At 41.7% G+C, this 20,208-nt stretch overlaps 3 protein-coding genes across 11 annotated transcripts in view; 2 read left to right on the forward strand and 1 right to left on the reverse strand.

Moving 5' to 3' along the window:
• Positions 1–574: 574 nt before the first annotated feature.
• On the forward strand, positions 575–6,549 carry LOC135101186 (uncharacterized). Its single transcript, XM_064004790.1, has 2 exons — positions 575–1,831; positions 3,876–6,549. The coding sequence occupies exons 1-2, from the start codon at positions 1,468–1,470 to the stop codon at positions 3,986–3,988; spliced, it is 477 nt and encodes a 158-aa protein (XP_063860860.1). The 5' UTR covers positions 575–1,467; the 3' UTR covers positions 3,989–6,549.
• Positions 6,550–7,424: 875 nt separating this feature from the next.
• Positions 7,425–20,144, forward strand: LOC135101187 (putative uncharacterized protein DDB_G0291608). 2 transcript variants are annotated; one of them, XM_064004792.1, is made up of 7 exons: positions 7,425–7,792; positions 9,696–10,240; positions 10,779–10,989; positions 11,956–12,137; positions 12,980–14,029; positions 18,293–18,426; positions 18,594–20,144. In XM_064004792.1, the coding sequence occupies exons 1-5, from the start codon at positions 7,531–7,533 to the stop codon at positions 13,604–13,606; spliced, it is 1,827 nt and encodes a 608-aa protein (XP_063860862.1). In that variant the 5' UTR covers positions 7,425–7,530; the 3' UTR covers positions 13,607–14,029; positions 18,293–18,426; positions 18,594–20,144. The 2 variants fall into 2 exon arrangements, with proteins under 2 accessions (XP_063860862.1, XP_063860861.1); XM_064004791.1 differs by having other exon boundaries at positions 18,293–20,144.
• The window catches only part of LOC135101188 (sodium-dependent phosphate transporter 1-B-like), a 165,928-nt gene continuing 161,073 nt past the window's right edge, over positions 15,354–20,208 (reverse strand). For all 8 annotated transcript variants that reach the window (XM_064004796.1, XM_064004797.1, XM_064004795.1 and 5 more), the window contains one exon: positions 15,354–19,074. In XM_064004796.1, the coding sequence (XP_063860866.1) occupies positions 18,984–19,074 (91 nt within the window). In that variant the 3' untranslated portion in view covers positions 15,354–18,983. The remainder of the gene's footprint in view (positions 19,075–20,208) is intronic.

The raw sequence follows: 20,208 nt of genomic DNA on the forward strand, positions 1-20,208 counted from the left end.
ATGTGGTCTGAAAATAATCCTTATGAGAGGGTAAAGCGTCTCTCTCTCTCTCTCTCTCTCTCTCTCTCTCTCTCTCTCTCTCTCTCTCTCTCTCTCCTCTCTCTCTCTCTCTCTCATGTTTCTGTCCTGAATATTGTTATGTTACTTTTAAACTCTCCATGTGTCAGTAACTTGACATCTTTCTTTCCTTCTATTGAGGAAAGTTTATGTTCATTCCACATTTCTGAACCGTCATGTCTTGTTGCCTTACTGTGACTAAAGGAAGTAACGTTATGTAAGAGGCGAAGGGTTCTTTGTAAGCTCTCCAGTTATGCTAGTCTGTGAGGTTACCAGAGGTTGGGAGTAGTAATCTAGGACAGCATTCCCAAATATTTCGGCGTCTCCCAAATATTTCGGCGTCTTACCTCGACAATTTTCCACCAAGTAATGGAAGTTGTTGGGGAGCTGAAGTATGTTTTTCAAAATACTTGTGATAGTTTAACATGAAATCTGCATCATTATTGAAAAAATACCCATGAGAACCCGACTAATTTTTTGTGCTCTTTGAAAAACAGCCCTGGTATATCAGTGGTCTTTGAAAAAAAGTCCTGATGAGACAAAAGAACGTTTGGAAATAGGATCCTGTATCATCTCTTCTCCCGACTGCTCCTAGTTTATTTAGGTCGGCACAATGGATCACCAATCTCCACCTTGCTCCGTCTGCAGCGTCTACGGTCACACCCACCACCCCCTTGTCTTCCTTCAGTGTATCCGTAAACTAGTCTTCGCTTTGGTCTTACGCTTTTTCTCCTGCTTGATGATCCATGTCAAGCATCTACCTCCCCACGTATTCCTCATCTCTCCTCTTCACATGGCTAAATCACCTCAGCCTCGCCTCTCATGTCTCCAAGATCTATGAAAGTTCTTTCGCTCTTGTCTGCCTTTGCTCCTGGTTTGAGTTTACACAATGGATCATTAATCTCCACCTTGCTCAGTCTGGTACCGCTTCTGTTACACCCATTAGCCGCATGTCTTTCTTCATTGCATCCAGAAATCTTCTCTTTGGTCTTCCTCCCTTCACCGTGCCTGGTGGGTCCACCTCAAACATCTACCTACTTGCAAGTACTTGCAAGTACTTCAATCCCGGAGTGGCCTGACCTGACCTATTTGGGCGCGGCCTGGAGGATCAATGCGGGACAAGTACAGCCAACACTCCGGGTACCAAGTATGCACAAGTACCGAGACTGGATTCACTTTTTTGGATTAAAAGTCACATTAGAGTGAGTTCCGTGCCGTTACAAGCACAAAGCTCTCGCAACACAAGAACAGGAAGGCGGCGGCGGCGTCAAGATCAAGAATTAGACTCGCTCATCCAAACAAGCCAACAACTGAACAGGAGAAAACAACACAGCTTATGCCCACACATGTGAGGAAGCAGTTTCCCAGCATTCCTTCCATCCCTGGCCAGTCTGAGTGCCGCCCTGGGCCATGCTGGGGTCGCCCGAGGAGAGGAAAGAGGCACATGAGAGGACGAGAGAGGACGTGATATTCGAGCCTGAGATTGTTGGCGTTCACTCTCACTCCCGCGAAGATGATACAGATACGGACACATGTTCCCGCTGCTTCACTGTGTCTTCCAGTGACCAGCGTCACCCTGAAGATCCTAATGGCTCCTTGCCCACTGAGGGCGGAGCGGAGAGAGATCCCCTGGGGCAGGAGGAGGTGGAGGACCTGGAGAAAGAGAATGAGAAGATTGAAGGAATCGACGCGGAGAAAAGTGATCTGTCCAAAGATGATATTAACAGCAAGCTGAGGTTCATCTTCCACCTGGATGGACTCAAGGAGGCAGGCGGTGAGTGTCGAGTGGCCTCTGGTTCTCTCTCCCCTTTGTATCATTACCTAAACTAACGTAGGAGTTCCAACCAGATCTGACATAACTTGACAGGGCAGCTGTGTCCTCCAGATCTGTTCTGTAAAATTTAATAATCTAACACCAAGAAAATTAGCCGTTAGCTGTGGAGAAAAGTAGAAATGGTAAATTTTTACTCTTGCACCAGTCTCTCTATTTCAGATGAAACAATTAATTTTTATTTATTTGTGGTAGTTTTCGACCTGTTTTGAATTAATCTGCATGTTGTTTTACCTTGCAAATCAATAGTTTATTTTTAACCCCACACCCCCTACCAACCCCCAATCAGAAACTAATGTTTTGCAGTAAAAATGGAAAGCAGATTAATACAGAAGTGACCAAAATCTATTAGAAAAGATAGTTTTATCCTCATAAATAAGTAATGCAGCAGTAACATTCACTGGCAATGTTTCCTAGAAGAGGACTGGCTGCTGCTTGCCTGTGGCTGCCAGCTGGCTGCCATCACCACAACCACTACCTAACCCAACCTAATGAAATGAAAGTAACCTAACTTAACCAAACTAGTGCAACCCAACTAAAGTAACATAACCTAACCTAAGTAAACTAACTTAATCTAATTAAACTAATTAACTTAACAAATTACCCTGACCTAACCTAACCTAAGTGGCAAGGCTAAGAAATTAATATGAAGTCATTACCTTATGTATCTTCATAAAATCTGGTGGTGCGCTGGAAATAATCAAGGTGACACCCACCACTGACAGACATCTTCCTCGGACTAATTCAGATATTTCAAATTGAGCCATTTCTCTCTCTACAAGATGAAATAAAATGTTATGATTGGCTAGATTGATTAATTATTTTTAATTGGCCAGTGGCTGCATTCTCAAAGAAAAGAACCGTGATTAATTTTGTGCTTGTGCAACAGATGTGACATACGCATGCATGGACAAACACACCTTCATCGGTGTGCCTCAGTGCCTGCCTGTCCATCACATGTGCAGGTGTATCACTTCTCAGCAAGTTTGTTTCCCCAAAAACAGACAAATCTTTAAAAATTGCTGTCAGGATTGTAAACAATATGCGGTGGGTATGTATATATGGGGTTCAAATTACTCAGAATGAGAAACTCGATATGATGAAAAGGGTAAGAAAGAAAAGCCATGCTGTGACTGGTGTAAGAGTAAAAGAATACCTAGAAATCTCTATTGTTAGCTGTTTAGTGCTTTTGCTAACTTTGGAAACCATTAATGGGTCAAGCAGCTTCTAAATGTAATTTTTGTTATATAATTTTTTTTCTTGTTTGTTGTGCACGTCTCGAGCAGTCAGGCAGGCACACTGTTGGCTGTGTGACAATGTCAAGTGAATGTCATGACAAGATGTGATTGTGTCTAATCTGCAGCATAATAAAATTTCTGCTGTTAATGTCGATTTTTAAGGGTTTCAGAGGCAAAATACCAAATTTCTTTATGCCTCTAACCTCTATTAAAGGCAAAAAGAAGGGAAAAAAAGCACGTGTAATACCAACTTTTCTTATCTCTCTCTCACTTTTCCTTCTTTAACAATTCTTCCTTTCTCTTTACCTCTCCTTCCCTTCTCTTTCCCACCCGCTCTTGAGAATCTTCCTCTCTTTTCCTACCCTCTACTTTCCTTTCTCTTTCACTCTCCCAAAAGAGTGTGGCTACAGCAGAAGAGCCTCCACCTGTCTGTATCCACACAGTCCCTTCTTGCTTCTTCAAGTGCCTGACTCCTGTTAACATCTCTCATGCATTTTTGTTGCCCTTGGCCGGTGTCCCTCATAATTAAAAAAAGAAAAAAATGTGTACACCTTTACCCAATCCTTACATTTATAAGTGGCCTTCCTCTTCTATCAGCACTTTCAACTTTGCTTACACACTTTCTCTTACTATGGCTATACCATTTCAATGTGTTCCTTTTCACTCATTCCACCACTCCACACTCCACCTGAATGCATGTACTTAATTTTCTGGGTTATTAAGTATCATGTTTTGTGTAATTTTTTCAGGCTTGCTGTACATAGGCTGTGAAAATGACAAAGAGAAGACCAATCCCTCCAAGGTAAGTGTGTGTGTGTGCCAGTGTGTTTGTCCCGGGTGTGTCTGTCTCATTGCACATTAAGGTTGGCTGTTGCAAACCAAGATTCACCTCTGCAAACACAGACATTACCTTCCTCAACTGGAAATTTGTGAACTTACAAATTTAAGTTTAGCAAATAGAACAGAGAAAGCAAACAATGTGTGTTCCATCAGTACCATGGAGTTCTTTGAATTTTATTCTGAATATCTTTAGAAGATATTAACTCATATTTTGATGACAGTTTTGCATAGTATGGGATTTTTTAGAACAGATTTCAATTTAATGCATGTTGTTGAACTTGTGGTCCCAAGTCAAGTAACCTGCAGTCACTCCCTCTGTGTTATGATTTTCCAGAATTGTAAGTCCTTTGATCCACAGACAGTCTGGTAACAATTCCAGACAACTGACAGACTCTTAGCAGCTCAGGGGACTTAACATTGAGAGAAACATTAAACAAAGTGGTAGTGAGTGTGTTGTGTTACTTAACTATTGACATAATGATTATTTGTTTTTGTGAACAGAGTGGATAGTGAGATGATTGAAAGGATATGTAGGGGGCTCTTATCACTAACTCTTCACTCCACTAAATTCATTTGAGAGACACAGGAGTCTCAGATAATAGGATACAAAATATACTGTTGACAACTTAGGGAGTGTGATTTGGCTTCCTTTAGTCTGGTGTCATACTTATGTTGGGTGCCATATTTTGCAGGTTCCATTTGTGAGAGATCTGATAAGCCTTGTTGAAATAGTATACAGATATCCATCAACACTTTTGGGGGGGTTAGGTAATAGAAACATCCATGAATGTTGAAAATCTGTTGATAATTATAATTGGTGTGTCCTCCTGAATAAACTGCCTTGACTCCTTAGAGTGGTGTTCCCACTCAAAAGTATTCCTGATACTCCCCCATGCTTAGTAAAGAAAAACCTCTGTAGTACATGTATCTACAAACACTTTATTTGACATATAATAAAAGAAAGTAAAATGATGAACACTGGTGTGTCCTCTTGCTCCATCCTACTTATTTCTTGATAGCACAAACACCACTGTCTGTGTTGTGTTACCACAGCTCTCACCACCTCATGCTCTGTCCTCTGTGACAGAACGGGACAGCTGGGTAGCAGTGGGAAATGCACACAATATACTGTTGTTTGCTAAAATACACAAAATTGACATCACCAGAGGGAATGTGGGTTGGTGTGGCAGGGAGCATATGTGTGTGTGTGTGTGTGTGTGTGTGTGTGTGGTGAGCTGTGCTGTGAGGAAGATTCCAATTGATAGTTACCATAAAAAAATCTAATGTATATACAGCACACTTCCCTTCTGATGCCAATCTGTGAATTATCAAATCTGTGGACATAGAACCCAGCAATGTTGAGGGCCAGCTGTACTTGTAGAGGAACCCAGCAATGTTGAGGGCCAGCTGTACTTGTAGAGGAACCCAGCAATGTTGAGGGCCAGCTGTACTTGTAGAGGAACCCAGCAATGTTGAGGGCCAACTGTACTTGTAGAGGAACCCAGCAATGTTGAGGGCCAGCTGTACTTGTAGAGGAACCCAGCAATGTTGAGTTCCAGCTGTACTTGTAGACTTCCTGTAGATGACTGTTAGTAGTAAGATACACATATTATATGTTTTGCAGTTTTTACTTATCAGCTTTCATAGTAAAGTTGGTGTCACCAAGAGTTGGCACCAGTGAGTTGTTTGGTAAGTCTACATCTCTGACATTGGCTTATCTTTAATTCTTGATGTTTCAGATACATGGAGTGGTTCAGTGCAGAGTTCCTGAACCTGCACCGAAGTGTATGCCATCAGGGAGGAGGAGCCATTCCTGCTGAAGGGTGTTCACACGCAACCACGAGATGACCAACAAAGGCATCAGGAAGAAGGGCGGGCCGCAAGGTAATGTTCCCAATGATTCTGTGCTACGTGTCTGGAGTTTCATTGTTCATGGTGGGATGTTTGGGGGTAGCTCTCCTTGCTTGTCAAATTATTTTTCTTCCATAGGGCCACCTCATTGAAAGGTTGTTTAAAAGCTTCTCTTCTGAAGCTGTACAGCCCTTCAAGCTTGGAAATTCTGTGTGTTTCATTACCATCCTTATGCTTTTTGAATGTCATAAGTTTATTCCTGAAATTATAAATACAGAGGAATGCCATTTAGCTGGCATCCTCAAGGAACTGCTTTTCTTGGATAATTCAGTTTTCTGGTTGATATTGTGTGTATCTCTGATGCCTTGCTTCCTGTGCGAGTGGTGCCCCAAGGAAGTGGCCACACTTCACTTTCTCCCTATCCAACTTTCTCTTTGTGCTTATTTAAGTGGTTAGCTTCTAACACTTCATTCACATTTTGTTCTCTCTTACCCTGTTCTTCCATCTTAGTGGCCTTCTCTTATTATGACTCAATCTCACTAATGCTTTCTTTACAGTTTCTTTTCCCTTCATACTTCCATTATGGCCATACCATCTTATCATATTCCTTTTCACCCATTCCACCACTCCACAGTCTACACCAGTTGCACAGATGCTCATAGCACACCCTCCTCCCACTTTATATGCCCTGTTTTGATACATACATACATTTATTTAAAAAAAATGCTCTCTCTCTCTCTCTCTCTCTCTCTCTCTCTCTCTCTCTCTCTCTCTCTCTCTCTCTCTCTCTCTCTCTCTCTCTCTCTCTCTCTCTCTCTCTCTCTCTCTCTCTCTCTCTCTCTCTCTCTCTCTCTCTCTCTCTCTCTCTCTCTCTCTCTCTCTCTCTCTCTCTCTCTCTCTCTCTCTCTCTCATCTCTCTCTCTCTCTCTCTCATCTCTCTCTCTCTCTCTCTCTCTCTCTCTCTCTCTCTCTCTCTCTCTCTCTCTCTCCTTCTCTCTCTCTCTCTCTCTCTCTCTCTCTCTCTCTCTCTCTCTCTCTCTCTCTCTCTCTCTCTCTCTCTCTCTCTCTCTCTCTCTCTCTCTCTCTCTCTCTCTCTCTCTCTCTCTCTCTCTCTCTCTCTCTCTCTCTCTCTCTCTCTCTCTCTCTCTCTCTCTCTCTCTCTCTCTCTCTCTCTCTCTCTCTCTCTCTCTCTCTCTCTCTCTCTCTCTCTCTCTCTCTCTCTCTCTCTCTCTCTCTCTCTCTCTCTCTCTCTCTCTCTCTCTCTCTCTCTCTCTCTCTCTCTCTCTCTCTCTCTCTCTCTCTCTCTCTCTCTCTCTCTCTCTCTCTCTCTCTCTCTCTCTCTCTCTCTCTCTCTCTCTCTCTCTCTCTCTCTCTCTCTCTCTCTCTCTCTCTCTCTCTCTCTCTCTCTCTCTCTCTCTCTCTCTCTCTCTCTCTCTTTGTCCTGGTTGTCATTCCCAGCAAACACGGGTGGAAGGGTGCTATGGTTGACAGTTACGGTTTGTAAAGTAACCAAAGCTGATAGAACTCCTCTGTATTATTACATAATCTTTTCAAATTGCTTCTATTGACTTTTACAAGTAGTGGCACAGTGGCTTTGCTTTTTAATAGCAAAGTATGAATTGTGTAAAGGAGGCTTGCTAAGGTTTATAAAAAGCTGGGAAAAAAATTGAGTGATTCAACTTGTGGCTGCTCTACCTATTGGCTCAATGGCTTATGTGGTGTAATGGTGTGGCTGGTGTGCAGGTGATGCTGATGGGGAAGGAGGTGTTTGGGGACGTGCTGCTTGCCTGTGGTCACTGTGGCTATTGGTCCCGGGAGAGGGGGAGCAACGTGCGGCGGCACCTCAAGAAGGCCGTGTGCCTCAAGGACAGAGGCTACTGCAAGGAGCAGCTGGCTGGGCTGGATAGGACAGAGCGCCGCAGGTTCCTCAGGAGAGTGGCGGCCGCCAAGTGTCGGGCCAAGAAGAAAGCCAGAGGTGAGGCACCAGTCTTGCAGTAATGAGTAGAGTTTTGCTGCATGTATTTAGTTAATTTTGTTAATTTAAAATTTTTTTTGTATTTATTTATGTATTTATTTTTTGTTATAGACACTGCATTAAAATATGTAACCATGATTAAATTGATACAACAGGTTGTATCAGCCATGCCTTACTTTGCCTTGCTTCACAACTCTCTGTATTAAGAGACTCACATTCACTTCTCTCTTTCCTTAATAATATGCATTGGTCTTTCTATTGAATTGCTTTTGCACATTGGTGTGTGGGTGTGGCAACTCCACCACCCACCACAAAATTCATCCACGCTGTGGATATGCCTCAAACTATGCTATCAGTCTCAGGGAGGGAGAAGCCAATAGCCTTGATCAGTGGCCTCCTCAGGGGAAGGTCATCCTGAAATCAAACTTACTCCACATCAGAGAAGAGCATTTAGGGGACTAACTCTGAAACAGAAAATATGCATGTTAAACAAAATGTTGATAATAATAGAATTCTTTTCCTCCATTTATTAACTTTTCATGACCCATAAATGTATGTGGTATGTTTTTTAGCTTCCAAAAGTCTAATCCTATGATTCACAAACTTGTGACCATCATCAAAGTTTCCTAGGTAGATGTGGGTTACTAAATATGTGCCATTTAGTGGGGGCAGCACTGCTTGGACTACAGAGTTGGTGTGCTGTCCAAGTCCAAGGTATACCCTTCGTGCATCACTAAGCAACAAAGTTTGAGGACCACTGGACTGATATGTTTTATTCCGTCATTTACTAGTGCTGGAAACACGTAACCACTTTATACCCATAAAAAAAAAAAAAAATCTTGGAAAGCATGAAGTTGAGGAGTGCAAGCATTCATATCTGTCCTCTGAATTATCATTTTGTGTAGACTCTGGTGCCCCTCTGCCAAAGCCAAGAAATGATGCACAGAGTGGAAAGAAGTAGTGAATGACATTCATGGAGGTCTTCAGAACAGCTAGATAAGTTTAAGAAAGTAATAGTAATTAATTGTCTGAGGACTGATGTTTTAAATTTATCTTGAATGATTTTATAAAAGTTAAGATACATTGTTAAGGAATTGAAATATTATTACTGATTATTGAATGAAAAGCTTGATGAAGACAAGGCTTTGCCAGACCTAGCAGTACCAGTCCATGGGTTGTCTCTCCTGATGTGCCACCTTATGTGTGTGTACTTTGTTACTTTTGTGGAAAGAAAGATTTTGTTCAACCTACTTTTTTCTTTACTATCATGCTTCAAAAAAATTGCAATAGTATTTTGAAGATTGACATCATTATTGATATAAGTATTGATATTGACAGATTTGTGTTCACTTCAGAGTGTACTATTGGTGTCAGTTTATGAGTAAGTCAAGACAGAGTAGTGTTACTTCATAGCATCAGCACACAGTCTAGGTGTCACGTAAGTAATGAGTATGAGCATTGGTAAGGCAAAAATAATACCTGAAGGCACCCTGAACCTCCATGTGCTCTGTGTACTCCACTTTGGGTGAGTTGCATGTGGTAGCTCTGAAGTACCTCAGTGGTGCAGTGGCTAGTGCTTCTGAGTATGAATCCCTGAGTCCCAGTTTGAATCCAGGCTGGAGCAGGTAGCTCATAGCTCAAACACCTGTTCATTCTTCCCTCAGGTTGGTTGATAAAAGGCTACCTGGGGAAACTTGAGAAAAGTAAACCATGGAAACCTGGATGCCCCAGTGGCTCTGTATCTGGAGTAAGGGATATTATCTACCACAGGGTCAAAGACCAATGTGATGGGAGATCAGCACTGAGACCACACACAGCTGTAGCACATGCCACTGGCTTTACCTTTACCTGTGTGCTCTGTCCCTGGTGAAGCTACTCTCTGAATCACATGCTTATATTGCAGTACTCAGTGATGGGAGCGACAGGAGGCTGGGTGCGGAGGATGGCACATCATGCACTACCACCACCATGACCACCACGCCCACTACCATGACTCTTAGCACTAGCACCACCACAGCAACCACCACGGATGCTTTCACCGGCCTCAGCACTACCACATCTGCCACAAATTATTCGTCTTGCCCCCTTGAGTCCACAGAGGAGCCGTTTGCAGAGTGCCTGGTGGAGATTGAGGAGCGGTGCTACCCAGGCGATGACGGGAAGGGAGCAGGAATGCCACCCTCACCCCAGCAGCACCACCAACAGCACCAAAAGCAGGAGCAACAACAACAACAACAACAACAACAACAACAACAACAGCAGCAGCATCATCAGCAGCAGCAGCAGCAGCAGCAACAGCAGCAGGCAAAGAGGAAGCTGGTACGCCACAAGGCACTGCTGCTGGGGCCAGCAGTGATGCAGGAAGCAGTGTTGAGGGTGCCCTATGACATCTTCACCATCAATGAGAACAATGAGAGGCTGGCGTGGAAGCCTCCTCATTGCCATAAGGTAAGTCTGTGTGGATGGTTGTCTTTGTGTCTTATTTTTTAGGATTTGAATTTAACAAGTGTTTTCTCTTCATCTTTCATTGTAGTGGGAACAGATGTAGGTTTCCTTGGTTGAGTTGATAGGGTCAAAGTACTGGAGATATATTGTGTGGCTGGTGGGGTGTACCTGAGTTGCAAATAGACCCAGTGCTGTACAGGTTAAGGTGTTTTAGCCACACGTAAAAATGGTAGGAAGAGAGGTGACTGAGAGCATATATATTTATGAGTCTGGTAATGCAGTGAAATGGGATGGTAGAGTGCTGGAGTGTGCTGGGGAAAGAGATAGTGAGAGGGGAATGATATAGAATTAGAGTGTGCAAAGATGTATTGCCATTGCAGGAATAAACGGAGACGGAAGGTATCAGGTAGATCAATGTTGTTATTATTATCTTTTGTGTTTTTTTTTTATTTTCTATGTAGAGATATGCCCTGAGATAGATATATAGGTAGATAAACACTGGTCTTATCATCTTTCATTCACACATTTCTGATGCACACAGGTAGGTCCAGGAAATCCGTGCCAGATAGTGTTCAAGGGGGCTCGCATGAAGAGGCGCTGCCTGGACCTGCCTTTGCCAAGAATACTGATCTACCGCAAGTTGGACTGCAAGACACACCACTGTAACTTTACACTCTTCCACCCAAGTGCAAGGGCAGCTTTCCACTGTGATAGTAATGCCAAGGCTTCCATTGATATCAAGATGTATGGAGGTAAGTGGGGACCTTGTGGCCTTGGAAGTCATTACTGTTATGGGATTTGCTTATAATTTTGTTAAGGAGACCAATTTCTTGAGTATTAGAACTGATTTAATATCACAACTTTTCTTTGTTCTGTTTGTGTTTCCCCAACAATTTGACTGTCTTTTTAAGGGACTGACACCTTCAGTAAGCCTTTTTTTTTTCACTTTTCTTGCCCTTGGCCAGCCCTTTTCACATAGGGAGATGTGTTTGGGAGATATATATATATATATATATATATATATATATATATATATATATATATATATATATATATATATATATATATATATATATATATATATATATATATATATATATATATATATATATATATATATATATATATATATATATATACACCAGTGAAGGAGGCTGGGTGAGACATGGTGCAGTCCTTGTATAAAACACATCTACGTATTTTCACCAATTATTTTCCATCCATCTGTCAAATCTTTTAAAGTTTTGTCATGAACCAGCACCAGCAAGCTTATTTTTGAGTCTGTTTCATATATCTATCACTATTTGAGAACGTTTTCTTTTCCTCTTCTTTTAAAAATCTAACATTACCAAGCTTATTTCTTGTCCCATTCTGATTACTAACCCTGAGGATTTTGTTTGTTACCCTTGTGATATCCACTTGGACCACTTAAAAACTTGTGTCAGATCCTTTCTTAATCATCACCTCTTTAAGAAATTCAAATTTAAGAGCTTCATTATCCCTTTGTGCACAATATTTATCATCCCATGCACCTTTTTTGTTATGTTAATTGGCATATTTTTTTTCTGTTTTAGGCAGTAAATTAAAGACCTGAATCAGATCCCATCTTAATCTACATCTCTGAGGAATGTAAATTTAAAAGCCTCAGTCTTCTTTTGTAAGGAATATTTTCATCCTGTTTGTCATTTTAGCTCCATTAATTGTTGTCTTTTTTTCAGATATTGTGATGACACAGGAGTTTTATCACTACTTTGTGTCTCTGCTCTCCATCATGAAAATGAAGTCTTCGCAGACAGCACGCCACCTCACCAGTGTTTGGGAGACCATCCTGGCAGAGCGGCTGGGTGTGGCCACCATCCCTGAGGAGTATCGCAAGATTATCACTCTCTCTAAGCAGACGGTGAGTGAAACTATAAGTGTCTTGTGGCATGCACTTGTACAGCTGACACTTATATATCTGTTCTATATTCTATTCTATTCTCTGCCATCTCTGAGGAGTATACTGCAAAATTACCTCTCTTCAAGCAGACAATGAGTGAAGTGATGTGTCTTGTAGCATGGACTTGTACAGCTAGCACTGATAACATTTAGTAGAAAAAACTGTAATAGAATTTTATGACTCTATTAATAATAGACATTTGTTTCTTAGTATTAATTTAATTAATATTTCCTCAAATTTGTAAGACCCATTATTTCTTGCTTTGTCCTTATTAAATTAAACCTTGAATTTTCATATTATAAAATTTACCTATATATACCACACACACACACGCACACACACACGGCGAGGCAAATGGGTGAGCCTCTTAATGTGTAGCCTCTGTTCAGCTAGCAGCAAATAGGTACGGGATGTAACCCGAGGGGCTGTGACCTCGCTGTCCCAGTGTGTGGTGTGTCAGTGGTCTCAGTCCTACCCAAAGATCAGACACTATGAGCTATGAGCTCTTTCTGTAGGGGAATGGCTGACTAGGTGACCAGCAGACAACCGTAGGTTGTCACACACACACACACACACACACACACACACACACACACACACACACACACACACACACACACACACACACACACACATTCACACTCTTAGCCCCATTGGCCCCTGGTGGTCTTGTTGACCACTGCACTACACTCCAGGAGCTTAAGCATACATAGCACAGGTGGCTACATACATCCATAGCAAGTATAGTGTAAAATAGATGAATTTAACAATTTTTTTTTGCTGACATTGAGTGTTACCTGCAGGTGAAGTCAATCTGGAGTAGCATTGAGGAGGAGGCTGAGAGCCGAGGAGTGGCACGATTGTCCAAGGGATCCCGCCGCAGGAAAAAGCTGCCGCCTCCTGTGCTGCCGTCCTCAGTGTCCTTGCCGCCGCCCTTCCCACTGCCACCCACCAGCATGGGGCCATTCTCCTCCGGCGTGGATGTGTGTGGCATGACCCAGCCCCCCCCACCACACCCATGCATGAAGCGCCTCAACCCCACGGCCCCCAAGCCACCCCCACTGCCTCCTCCTCCACCACCAGCACCACCACCAAATCATCCACCACCACCATCAACCCACCCACCACCACCACCACCACCATCAACTCATGCTCCACCTGGCCCTCCAAAAACCACCATGATGACCCTCCCTCCTCCTCCTCCTCCTCCTCATGCTCCACCTCCTCACCCTACCCACCACAATGGCATGCAGCAAGTACCTCCACACACAGCTGTCAACCACACACACTGGCTGGGTCAAGCTCCACAGTACCCCCACAACATGGCACCATACCCCATGGCACCACACCATCCCTCAGCAGAGTACTACCCAGTGCCCACTCACTTCATGACCCAGTATACCCCGGCAAGCATGGGCACCTCCCCATAGTCTGGACAGGGGTCACCTTGTCACTGCAACGAGTGGGAACGCCCTGATTATTTTATTGAATGTTTTTTATATATTTGTATTTGTGACAGCAACTGTTGGCTGCTGAACAGAGAAAGAGAGAGAGAGAGAGAGAGAGAGAGAAGCTCAAAGACGACGGATCTGTATTACCTGAAAGTGTTCTTATAGTGGCCAGTCAAGTTGAGGATGGAGGGACTCAAGAGAAGTTTTGAGCTAAATCACTCAACTTGGTGGACACACTCATCACAAGACACATCACAGAATACCTGGATGACCAACCAATTGAAGAACAAACTTGTTGGACAAATCTGAAATAAGAATCACAAACCAGGAGCAGAAAAGTTCACTGGAAGAATGACTTGAATGACCTGCCAGTGGGACAACCTCATTGTCATCCAAACACAGGTAATTTCTTTACAGTTCTCAGTTGCAAGTAGAGTTTGATATTGTTTGAGAAAGTGAGATGATCGGAGTGGCAATATACACATGATGAAGCAGGAAATAATGTCTTCCTCTATTCTGTTGAAATATTAGAGAAACAAAGTTCTGCTTCATCCTGTGTATCTTACACTACTTCTTATCAGAGTGTGATCGTAACAATCTTGCATTTTTCCAGACTTGTGTTAAATAGACCTAATATTAAGTAGTTTTTTTATTTATTTATTTTTTTAAGTAGGAGGGACACCGGCTAAGGGCATAAAAAAATCCAATAAAAAAAAAGCCCACTGAGATGCTGGTCCCTGAATAGAGTCCAAAGTGGTAGTCAAAAATTGAAGGATAACTGTCTTAAAACTTCCCTCTTGAAGGAGTTCAAGTCATAGGAAGGTGGAAATACAGAAGCAGGCAGGGAGTTCCAAAGTTTAACAGAGAAAAAGGGATGAATGATTGAGAATACTGGTTAACTCTTGCATTAGAGGTGGACAGAATAGGGGTGAGTCTTGTGCAGTGAGGCTCTGGGAGGAGTTGAGGCATACAGTTAACAAGATCAGAAGAGCAGTTACCATGAAAATCATGGTAGAAGATAGCAAGAGCAAGAGATGCAACATTGCAGTGATGAGAAAGAGGCTGAAGGCAATCAGTTAAAGGAGAGGAGTTGATGAGACGTAAAGCTTTTGATTCCACCCTGTCTAAAAGAGCGGTATGAGTGAAACCCCCTCAGACATGTAAAGCACTCCATACATGGATGGATAAGGAGGCCCTTGTACAGAGTTAGCAGCTGTGGGGGTGAGAAAAACTGGCAGAGACGTCTCAGAATGCCTAACTTCGTAGAAGCTGTTTTAGCTAAAGAAGTGAGGTGAAGTTTCCAGTTTAGATTTATAGGTAAAGGACACAGACTGAGGATGTTCAGTGTAGAAGAGGGAGACAGTTGAGTGTCAGTGAAGAAAAGGGGATAGTTGTCTGGAAGGTTACATATACACCACCAGGCTGACATGCTCAAGGGAGGTAAGAAGGCTTGTGTGAGATTTTCTTTAACCAAATATTAAGACAGCTTGGCAGCTCACTGCGGTCAGATATTACCATTTCTGTGTGTGTTGAAAGATAAGTAAGAGGGACAAGTGAGAACAATTTGTAAGCACACTCCTGCTAAGACAATTGCGATGTCCTTCTCTCTTGGCTGCTTTCATAATGAAGGTGATTGAAGGGGGAGGTGTGCCAGACTGCTGGGGTGGTGTATATGGATTAACACACCGAGACATTCCATTGGCAGGGATGAGATAAAACACCAAAGTACAAACAAAATATTTTATTCAATTCTGTACAAATGCTGTGGATTGTTAGCAGTGATTATCCTCTTGTGGAAAAAAAAAAAAAAAACAGTAGCATCAGTATGATATAGAGAATTTGGTTTACAGCTGACAGAAGTGAAGTGCAACAACAGTTTGTTGGTATGGTTTAGAGATGACATAATTTGTGCTAACTTAATTGCAGCAATAATCATTATCAAATGGTGTAAAGAAAATACTTATAGAGAATATATAGTGAGATGTGAGAATATAGTCTATGAGATGTTATGTCATTTTCAGTGGGCCAACATCTAAAAACATCTTGATTGAATGAACTTGATCTTGAAAGTTAACAACACGAGGGATGAAGAACATTCCCCGGACAGGATGTTGGCCAAGCACAAAGGCATTATATGGCCAGCACTGTGCAGCAAGTGTCTGGAAGGCTGCAGGACTGCATGGCGAGGACAGAAGCTACAGTCATCATCCATTCACGTTAAACTCAGAACTGTGGACCCACATATTTGATCCCTAAGACTTTGTAGCTTCTGTCATCCTCAGAGATGCGATGGTGATGGTGACACATCACTATCTTATCGCTGTCGGGTTCTCATTGTATTGTGACTTGACGTATCAGTGTTTAAAGAAGCAAGGCAAGTCAATCAATAATTTAAGGACACAAGACAAATATAACCTAAACAATACTGTGAGGATAAACAGGAGTGGCACAATTACCTGCTCCATAAATACATTGAGAAAGAGAACCACCTAGTGCTAAGTGAAAGCTGAGCCTCATAACTCACTTTGTTCAGAAAACTCTCAAATTTCAAACAGCAGCAGCAGCTGACAAGTGCATCTATTGATTGATTCAACTTATAATGAAAATTGTCAGTGTCAGTTGCAGTTAAAATCATTGTAGGACAAGAAGATTCTTTGCAATTATTGTAATGATATGTGAAATTCACTAACAACTTTTACCTGGTAGTATTGGAAAGAAATATTAAAGAAATGACAAAAACAAATTATGCTTGTACTGCAAAAGTAGTGTTCATTTTCATTACTGAAATGTTATTTTCTGGGCCATTTTTCATCGAAAGCATCATTGCAAAGGATTACACACACCAGTCAGTGTAGTCTTAGGACATACCTGAGGGTCTGTTACTGCATGGTGTGTTGTTTGTAGTTCTTTGTAAATGAGATGCTTCCTCTTGTTAATCTTTATCATACTTTCAAGAGTGAAAATTGTATATAGTATTGACAAAAAACAGCAACCAATCTGTGTGAATTAATAATAACTCTTACATACATTTCTTTAATATTTGCTACTGCTGTTATGGATTACTGAAAATGTTGGAAGAGGCATCAATAATTTTTGTCCCACAAAGTAAATAATAGACTGCCTGGAACTTCCTGTGCCTGTTTAGAATAATGAATTCATGACATCAACAGCAGCAGGTAGTGGATCCCTGGCTGTTGTCATCATACCTCTGTCATTATCAGGCTGCTGCTACTGCTGCTGTTGCTGAAGGATTTCACAAAGCTTTAGGTGGCTCCCTGCTGGCTACAGACTAACATAATGAAACGACACAAACTTATAGAAAAGTAATACGCCAATATTATTTTCATACTATATAAAAAATGAATGCAATATTTAAAATAAATAATACATACACATTAAACATCAGTGACCTAGAATCATCAGTTCTGCTTGAGACCTGAATAACTAGTTGGATACAGCAGGGAGATCCATGTTTAGTGAGACGGCTAAATGTAACCATGGCTTGGCTTGGCTTCCCAAGCCTTGATGATGCAAGGGAACAGCACCAATTTTAAAAGTCCTGCATTGTGTTTGGCAGTAGAGTTGTGTGACACATGGTCTGTTATGCTGAAATTGAGCCATAATAAAGTGGGTGGCGCCATGTAGCTCCCTGCCGTGCATCCCACTAGCCACCGAGTACACACCACTCACTCACTCCCTCCATATATTTCTTCATCATTGTATAAAAATTATGACCTATATTTTTTAAAACATGAAAAATATACAAATATATTTAAAATGAAATGTGACGCCTATCACTTTTCTCAGAATGCGACTAGTATTTGAAGAATTCTCAAAACTTGCCCCTCCCTCCCACCCAATTAACTAACACTAACCCTAGAATTCCTGACTCAACAAGTTTTCCTTCACACTACCTACCATAACCTGTCCTGACCCCTTCAACTGACTTTTCCATGTTTCACTGTTTCAAAACCATTATGGTAACACCAGCTTATCTCAATACACGTGTCTTGTAAAGACCATTTTCTCTCCTTTGAATTCTTGTAATTATTGATGTGGAACTAAAAACTGGTCACAGCTTTTGACAGTCAACAAATTTTAAATAGTCAAGATAACAAATTTCTTTGCAGAGTAATAATATTGTAGTCATTTTACATGATGAATTTTGCTTTGTTTATGCTGTAACTGAATTTTGAAAAAGCATATAAAGTTTTTTTCTAAAGAATAGTTTTGGTGATTGTTTGGATATAATTAATTTTGCTTGAAGAAGACAACTGTGTGTGTTTATAAAAAAGCTTAATCAAAGCTCTGATAGAAATGTGTAAACTTTTAGCTCATTTGCAAGCACTTAACAAGAGTTGCCTAACAGACAACTTTGCTTCCTATCTGCTTCCTTCATGTCTTAAAATAATCCCATTCAGAAATGAATCCATAATGAATGATGAGGTGATATGAATTGTGTCAATGAAAGAACCTTGATGTCCATATGATGAAAATGAAATGAATGCATGTAAAGTTTGGGCCTAGACAGAAAGAGGAACCTGCTGTCCCAGAGTCCATTCACATCATGTCGGATATTGACTGTGTACTGCTTACATGTGTGTTTGTGTGTACAAGGCCTGAACATGCACTGCTGTGTATTAAAGTTGTGCTGGGACTTTTCAGATTGACTTGGACTCTGAGAGAAGTTCTCCTTCCTGCCATCAGCAAGTTGTGGCCACCTCAGCTCCTCGATGCTAATAATTTCAAGTGTCTGTGGTCCTTGGTTTTCACAGTGACTACTGGCATGTTGTTAATAGGTGAGTATATGATATAATACTGTTGGTTGAACAGGAAGAGAGCCAGATACAGGGACTGGCCATCATATCCTGTACTATAAACTCTAGGAACTAAATTGAGGACCAACAGCTAGCTACTCTTAGTAATGTGAAGAACATCAAATAGCCTGCTACACTCTTACCCTCAGAGTGAACAAGGACTATCATGCAACTGCACAAGACAACGGTTGAAAGCCTACTTACTCAAAGCACCTTTATACCGCTATGCCAGCATCTGTAAGTCTCCAGAGTGATGTGTAACTAAGCCAGAGTGTTGAGAGGAAGCTGAGGCAGCGATGGGTGGCCAAAATTGGTCATGATGGTGGGCAGCACAGAGACCCTCCTCTCACTGCAGCAGTTGTCATCTTCACCCTCCTTCCTGCTGCTACTCAGGGGCTCTGGGGGATGATGAGTCAGTCCCACAGTGACATCAGTAGTGTGGGGGAGGGGAAGGTCGGACTCCTGGGAGAACATGGGTCCCTGGCAGAGTAACTATCACAGCAACAGGTGGCGGTGATGGAGGGGGGGCGGGGAGGTTCTTAAAGGAAGGCGATCTTGAGGATGAGCATGAGGAGGGCCGAGATGCCAGCAGTCAGTGGTACCGTCACAACCCAGGCAATGACGATGTTCCTGTGGGAGGAGAAAGAACAGTGTATTTAATGCCAAAGCTGTGTGCCATTAGTGCTGTAAAGGATTTGAAAGAGAGAGGGAGAGAAATTTATATGTGAGGGGCTGTGGTGGGTGACTGTGGTTTGTAAACATACTGTGGGGAGGCATACTGTGGGTCTGTGGGCTGTGGTGAGAGAGAGAGAGAGAGAGAGAGAGAGAGAGAGAGAGAGAGAGAGAGAGAGAGAGAGAGAGAGAGAGAGAGAGAGAGAGAGAATGGAACTCTCTCACAGCTCTTATATTCACCACTTCTGCCTCAAACTTTTTATCCCCAGTCTTACACACTCACTCAATTTTGCTCATCTCGGCTATCTCAGCACGGAAATGTCCACCAGCCACTTTTCTCATTCCGTCCAAGTACTCACAATATCCTCCACTTTTTCATTCATGCTTTTATCACTCATTTTTGCATTCATCATAACTCTCCACGGTCACCTTTCTTCTCATACTTTTCATACATATTTATTTATATGATTAATACATTTATTCATATCACTCCACTGTTTTTCATAATATCATTCTTCGTCTTCACTGGTTCTCTGGTGCATATACAAAGGGCACACACACACACACACAGATCCATACTTATTTTAACCATTCTAATCTTTACATTTTACTGACTCCATTCTTGTGTCCCCTTCTAACTATATATATGCCTTCTTCTTCCAACCTTAATGAGACATCAAACTTATGCCTAGCTACTTCTTTTTACTTTCCATTCATCCATGTCCACACTGACCTCACATCACTGTCTTTTATAATAATAATATAATGCCTTCAAAATATGATAAAGATTAGGTTATAAAAATGGCAATGTTTAGCAGTCAAATAAAGGATGCAATTTTGAAAAAAAAACTTGTGTGAAGAAATGTGGAACAAGTATGCAAGACATGATGAATGAGTGTGATGTGACATAACTGAAGTAGTTATTGATGAAGTGGAGGCATTTCTATGATGAGCATCTATTAGCATTGGAAGTTATAGCGTCAGTGTATTATTGTGCTGTTGAAATTGTTAATAAACTTTTGAATACATGAACAGTCTTCCTCACCTTAAGTTGGAAGTAAGTTAGTATAATAATGTATAGAGAGGTTTTTT

The sequence above is a fragment of the Scylla paramamosain genome, chromosome 6 (genome assembly GCF_035594125.1).
Source record: "Scylla paramamosain isolate STU-SP2022 chromosome 6, ASM3559412v1, whole genome shotgun sequence".
In the NCBI taxonomy this organism is placed as follows: Eukaryota; Metazoa; Arthropoda; class Malacostraca; order Decapoda; family Portunidae; genus Scylla; species Scylla paramamosain.